At 32.4% G+C, this 6,906-nt stretch overlaps 2 protein-coding genes across 2 annotated transcripts in view; one reads left to right on the top strand and one right to left on the bottom strand.

Annotated features, from left to right (window-relative positions):
• The window catches only part of LOC106104760 (monocarboxylate transporter 14-like), a 5,819-nt gene extending 3,573 nt beyond the window's left edge, over positions 1-2,246 (bottom strand). The window contains exons 1-2 of the mRNA XM_013284890.1: positions 2,092-2,246; positions 7-995 (exon numbers count right to left, since the gene is read on the bottom strand). Coding sequence (XP_013140344.1) covers positions 7-946 — 940 coding nt within the window. The 5' untranslated portion in view covers positions 947-995; positions 2,092-2,246. The remainder of the gene's footprint in view (positions 1-6; positions 996-2,091) is intronic.
• A 703-nt stretch (positions 2,247-2,949) lies between these two features.
• On the top strand, positions 2,950-6,449 carry LOC106104840 (putative nuclease HARBI1). Its single transcript, XM_013285016.1, has 5 exons — positions 2,950-3,365; positions 3,641-3,837; positions 4,215-4,344; positions 5,122-5,263; positions 5,549-6,449. Exons 1-5 carry the CDS (start codon positions 3,057-3,059, stop codon positions 6,151-6,153), a joined length of 1,383 nt encoding a protein of 460 aa, XP_013140470.1. The 5' UTR covers positions 2,950-3,056; the 3' UTR covers positions 6,154-6,449.
• Positions 6,450-6,906: the final 457 nt, after the last annotated feature.

Raw genomic sequence — 6,906 nt, 5'->3', positions numbered from 1 at the left:
CTAAAATATAATCAGGGCTCTGTCCACTCTTCAACAATGCTTTCAATTCTTCAGGTGTTAAAAACAACGATTCACCTCCTAAAGATCTTGATGACATGGATCCAATACTAGAAGACCGACCAGATCTAGACTTTGACAGTCTTCTTTCTCTTACCTGTTTAATTGTGAGCCATTCAGGGTCTCTCATTAATGCACCACATACGCACATATTCAATAAAGTACCAGCGAGTAGAACAACCGTATTCCTCCAATCGTAAGCTTCCAGTAAATAATGCGTTAGAGGAGAATAGATTAATGTCCCAAAACCGATCCCACAGGAAGCTAAAGAAACTGCAAGGTTCCTTCGTTTATCAAACCAAAAAGCAACTGCGACAACAGCTGTTACGTATAAAATACCCATCGCTAGGCCACTTAAAAAACCAAACGTCAAACATAACATTTCAACAGAGTTACTGATTGATGCCAACAAGAAGCCTACAGTAGAAAGTAAACCAGCTATCATAGTCATAGTTCGACAACCATATCTGTCGACTAACGCACTCATAATAGGTCCAGCAAGCAACGGAGTCGCGATAAACAAACTGCCTATTAAAGATGTTTTCGATTGCGTAGTCTCGAAGTAAGTAGTGAATTCCTCGTGTAGTAAACCGAAGGAGAATGCTAAACCATCAGCACAGGCTGAGATTAGAAAAGCAGCGACAACAACCACCCATCCCCAACCACCATCCGGTATTGGAGGTAATTTCTTTGTATCGACAGAGTAAATGCTGTCAACATCATCTAAACCTTCAAATTTAACTCTATCAACCATCGATTCCTCATCTCTTGTGTAATGTGCAACTATTTCGTCTTTGTTTTCTGATTTCAATGAATTAATTTTATCTAAATCTGTACTGTTCTTATGTTCTTTGTTTTCATTCGTCACGTTTATTTTGTTATTTTCCATTTTAGATTTTATAGGATTTTTCTATCATAGCTTTGACACGGATTTATTTCTGCAAAAGAGAAAATAAATAAAATTGAAGACTGAATTTTTATAGAAGACGCTATGCCGCCCTCTCGTACAACAGTTCTGATAGTTGGTTGCTTATTTTCAATTTTTGTGTTTATATCTTTGTAAAATTTAAAATTAACAAAATTTAACTATGTAGGTACTATTATTAATTTGCATATTTCTCTAAAAATTATTTTGTTTATTTTTAATTTTATAAGATACCTTTAAAACCGCGGATATATTAATTAAGGTAATATTATTATAAATAAAGCATAAACATAGTATACGGTCAAATTTTCCTTGTATAATAAATCTCAAGAAGAACGTGTCTCAATGTGTTTAAAATCGCTAGAAAAATGTTCAAATTATAAAAATAAAAAGTATAAAAAAACTCGGTACTAAAAAAAAATTTTTTACAGAACTATTTTAATGATAACTATGCATTGCCAGTATTGCGCGAGTAGATGCAAATCCTTATTGGAAACCACAGATAATGCTATATTGGAAACGCACTGTATTTACTATTGGAATCGATCGCTTGTAAAAGAATGTCGCCTTGTAAGGACGCAGTGAACGTATTGGAAATCTATTGCACTTAAACCATAAAGGATTCAAAGACCTTGAACAAAAATATATTAATTTTCTAGTTAATTTATATGCCCACGACATCGTCCGCGTATTATTAAAAAAAGTAAGTAGCCTATGTGTTCTTCCAGAGTCTGCTCTACATCTATGCCCATTGAGATCCGAACAGCCCGTTTACTAAAATGAATATGAAAAATAATTGAATAAAGCCGATTTTATAATCAATTTCATTTACAGTACACAATTCGTCACTTTTGTAAAATATTCAACTTGAATATTTGCATAATTTAAGAAACGCAACGCATTATTAATAGTAACAAATACAATAAAAAAATAACTATCCGAATAATTAAGCTATATCACTATAAATTGAAGAGAAACTAATTTTTTTAATTAAAATGATTAACACATTATCATATGTCCCTCCTACGCACCTATGCTCCCATTTAGTAAATTAAAAAAAACAAATACAATTTGTATGACACTAACACAATGTTTTAATCACAACTTACCTAATACTAAGCGTACTATTCTTTTAATATAAATTCTTATCTGTTAAATGAAAAAGTAAACAACAAAACACGATTTCCTTCAAAACAAACTACATATTGAAAACATACGTGTGTTCACCACCACGCGTCGTGTCAAACTAAAAATTGATATGTAGATATTAGGATATTCGTCTGATGACTCATTTTTAGGCTAACTAAATGTCACATGCTTGGTAACAGTCCACTAAAGCTAACAGGAATTTAGGATTACATATGCGACGCAGTTAACTGTTACCCCAACGAATAAATAATTGTAAAAGTAGCTTAGTGTAGCCTATGCACATTCCCTTTTTAACAACGATAAATCGGAGAAGAATAATGCAGTTCCGACAGGTAACTCTTTATTAGAAAGTTTCGATTTTACTGGCGATAATCAAGCTATTAACGACTTTTGGGTGAAGGGGTGCAGTGTAGCTAAGTATAAATAAGATTAAAGTATAGCAAGGTGCGTGCAATATCATTGATATCCCCATCGAATCCCTCTTATAACATTGCGTTATGTTAAGCTGTTAAGCTTTTAAACTGAAACTAATTTCAGTTAAGTTCTGGCAGTTTGGTCAAAGGAAAGCTTGCAAAAGAAAATCTTTTCATTTTTTGCTTCTCTATTGCCAGCAGAACAGAAATGCTGAAAAAAAACTAATATTTGGATTTTCCTCTAATTCTTTTCTATCTTTTTTAATTATTGCTAAAATAATTAGCCTTTTAAAATAAATTTGTTTATTAACTTTAAAATCTCATAAAAAGGAAAAATTTTGGGAAAGATCAAATGAAAAAGAAAAATTTTGGATCTCGCATAATGTGTTTGTAATTGCAGCTTGCAACACTGAGAGAAATGTCAAACTTTGTCAACCCAAGCCCAAGCTGCGTTTGTTTCAATAAAGAATAAAACTACTTTTATAAATAAAAGTTTTAAAACACAACGAAAAATGGCTGATAAGCCGCCAGAAGAAGGGTACATATCAGTAGTTGATGATGAACCGGAAATATTTGAGCTGCTAAAGTGGGATACATCGCAAACACACAAACAACATGAGACAAACACTTTGGAAAAAGCAAAAACTCCGGAGAAAAAACTTCCCAAGGCGAAAGAGGATGTCGATCCGTTTGATTTGACTGATCCCGCGTTTATTGAAACTTATCGTCTCTCTAAAGATTTAGCGCGCGGACTCTGCGAGGAGCTAAAACCCGTTATGCCGGATTCTACCAAGTCTATAGAGTTTTCTGTAGAATGCAAAGTATGTATAACTTACACTTTGTTAGAAATATATTAAATTATAAAATTTAAAACAAGTTAAAGAAAGCAAAAATTAAAGACGATTAAAATTGATTAACAATTTATTTTGAATAAATAATTAAATAACACAATCAAACTTTGCCAAAAGTTCGACTTTTAAAAAATAGTTTTTCGCTCAAATAATTTAAATGTTGAATTATTGCCTCTTGTATAGTTTAAAAATAAAAAAAGGTGAAATCTGATCATAATTAAAATAAAAATAATTTCTATTACCAGGTTATGGCAGCTCTTACATTCTATGCATCAGGAAAATATCAAAAGTCAGTGGCTGGGAAGACAGACCCGAGTATTACTCAGTACTTTGTATCCACAGCTGTGATGCAAGTCACAGAGGCTATGAACCATCCGTCCATTGTGAAGAAATACATCCACTTTCCGCATCTCAGAAATGAGAGAGATATTATTAAGACCAAGTACTTACTTTTATATTTCTTATCTTTATGTTACTTTAAGTTTTCTTGGTTCAGGGGTTTAAGCACTTGACTTGTATTCTACAGGTCTTAAGTTTGCATGTATGTACCAATGTGATTTTCGATTTTCAAATTTCATATGTATTAATTTACCCAATGTTCTTACAATGAAGCAAAACATTGTGATGCCTGTACATATTGACAAAGAAATTCAAAGATATATGTGAAGTCCCGCAGGGCAGGTTGACTACAGCCTAGTAACCTCTAACTTAGAGTAGGCTCTGAGCCCCTCAGTTGGGACTTATGATGAGCTGGGCATGATGTTTGTACTGTGCTTATTATGCAGTCATATTAATTGAAGATTTGAACTATTTTTCTAGTTTCTACATAAAGTATGGAATGCCAAATGTAGTTGGCTGTGTAGACTGCACTCATGTTCCAATCTCCCGACCCGAGGATGACCACAAGAAGCACTTTAATAAGTCTTTCCACTCTAAGAAGGTGCAGATTGTAAGTATAATTTTAGATTTTTCTATGAGTTTATTTGGTGATTCTCTAATTTTTGTTGTCATTAATAAATACTTACAGCTTTACAAGTAAATAAAATTAAAAAAATAAAATAAAAATAAAGCACTATTTATTGACCAAAAGAAAATTAATAGAACACAACTTAAAATTATTACTGAAATAAAAATAAAGATACAAACTCTTGGTCAAAAGGGGAAGGCTCAGCTGATGCGGCCTCCAGCTTGTCACTGAAGGCCGTGCTGGTTTTCAGCCTTAAATGTGGTATAAAGTTAAACTTAGGAATAAAATATAAGCAACTATTATTACTTTGCTAATACTCAGTTTATTCCTAAGTTTGAATTTATACCATATTCATTTGTAACACTTTTGACATTGGATAATTACCATTACTATAACAATCTTGTTTTGCTCCTTTTAGCTTCTAGTGTTGTCCCTTTCCTCCTCGATGATTATTTCCATTTGTACTATTGTAACTTATTAGTTAGAGTGAAGATATTTAAAAAAAATAAGACTGGATTATTAAAAAATATACAGTTATTGACATCCTATGTAACAAAGTGTTTATGTTTTATTACAGTAGAACCTTGATAAGTTAAAGTTATAGAGGTTTTAAGTTATCAAGGGTCTATGTTGTAGAAGTTTTGAGCTCTGATGGGAAGGGAACATATTATTTTTTGAAGTTATAAGGGTTTTTAAGTTACCGAGGTTCTACTGTATATTAGTTTATAAGATGAAGTTTGATGATTTCTTCTTTTACAGATCTGTGATAGTAATTTAAACATAATAAGCGTTGAAGGTAAACTTGGAGGGTCATACTCACACGACGCCATTTTAAACCAGCATGCAGTCAGAATAGACTTGGAGAGTTTGAATAATTCCGGAGAACAGTGCTGGCTTGTTGGTAAATATTATTTTTAAAGTTATTTAATATGTAATTGTCCATTAGTTAAGCCTTTTAGCATTGTTTTAACCTCCACCTCCTTTTGGTGATGTATGTTATTTTAGATTATCTCAGTATCAAAATTAACCTATGATAGAGTAGCTTTTGTTAGTACAAGTTAATATATACATTTTTAATTATCTTTTTTATTATTTTCTTTTGCATCTTCCATTAATTAAAAATACCTTAACAAATGTTTATTTATGACATAGTTTTTGTTAATTCAATTGAATTTTAAATTCTCAGGTAGTCCTCATTATTCTCAAAAGCCATACCTCATGACGCCTATTCCTAAAATCACAAAAAAATCCCCCGTGTCTCCGGAGAAGTATTACACAAATGTCCACAGTCAGACACACCAAGTTGTGACAGATACCATCAAACATTTAAAATCAAGATGGAAATGTCTTCAAGCAACATGCAATAAACAATTTGACCCACAAACTGTTACTAAATTGATCGTCGCTTGCAGTATATTACATAATATAGCAAATAAAAGAGGATTACCAGTTGTCCCGATGACTCAAGCTGAAGAAAGACTGGAAGCTATGAAACAGAAGGTTGCAAACACACCGATATCAAGGAAACGTGTGGAAGATCCAATCGGAGTGCAAGCTAGAGCTATGTTAGTCGATAGATTGTGGAATGAAAGAAGGATAGCTCCGGAAACTTGTACAAATGGACCGAAGAAACGACAGAAGAAGGATAAAGTGGAACAGATGCCGGTGATGGCACATCCACAAATGATGCAGATGCATGAAGATCCGAGCAAACGACCGAGGATTGTGATGAATAATCCAAGTTATGGCTTTGGAATGGCTTCCGGATGGGGACACTACCCTCAACATTAGTAGTGACCAATAAGGGTCTGTTTACACTGGGGTAAGAAAGCAGAATTTAATTGCAAATAAATTTACAATATTTATAATGGTTTAATTTTAAATTTAAGTATAAATTTCAATATTGTTTGTAATAAATATGCTCTGGTCTAACCTCCAGTGTGAATGGATCCTTACAGGGTAGACAGAATTAGAAATTCATACACTGATGTATTTTAATCAAGTTGATTTAGTAATCTTACTAATAATATAAATGCGAAAGTTTAGATGGATGGATGGATGTTAGAGTTTGTAGCATAAACGGCTGAACGGATTTCGATGAATATGTTTTTAATTCGACACGTACGAAGTCGTGGGCGAAAACTAGTGTTGAAATATGCAAGAATATAAATACTTAATAATTTCAATATTACAATTTACCTATTTTAGTAAGTTATATAAGAAAATGCTACTGAAATAAAGATGTAAAATGCATATTTGACTATTTTTCTTGCATTTAGATGTTAAAATATTCAATTTAAACAAGTATAAATAAGTCCCAATATAAGATCTCTTAAGCAATAACTTGTGCCTGTAGATTTAAGGCTAAATTAACTTTTATCCTTTTATATTTTTTTCGGACTATATCTTACTAATATAATAAATGCGAAAGTTTAGATGGATGGATGTTTGTTAGAGTTTGTAGCCTAAACGGCTTAATGGATCTCGATGAAATTTGGAATAGATGTAGAGGATAGTCTGGAAGAACACAGGCTACTCAATTTT

The sequence above is a fragment of the Papilio polytes genome, unplaced genomic scaffold (genome assembly GCF_000836215.1).
Source record: "Papilio polytes unplaced genomic scaffold, Ppol_1.0 DF823399.1, whole genome shotgun sequence".
Classification (NCBI taxonomy): Eukaryota; Metazoa; Arthropoda; class Insecta; order Lepidoptera; family Papilionidae; genus Papilio; species Papilio polytes.
Note: the sequence above shows the minus strand (reverse complement) of the source record. Positions and strands in the feature narration are given on the sequence as shown.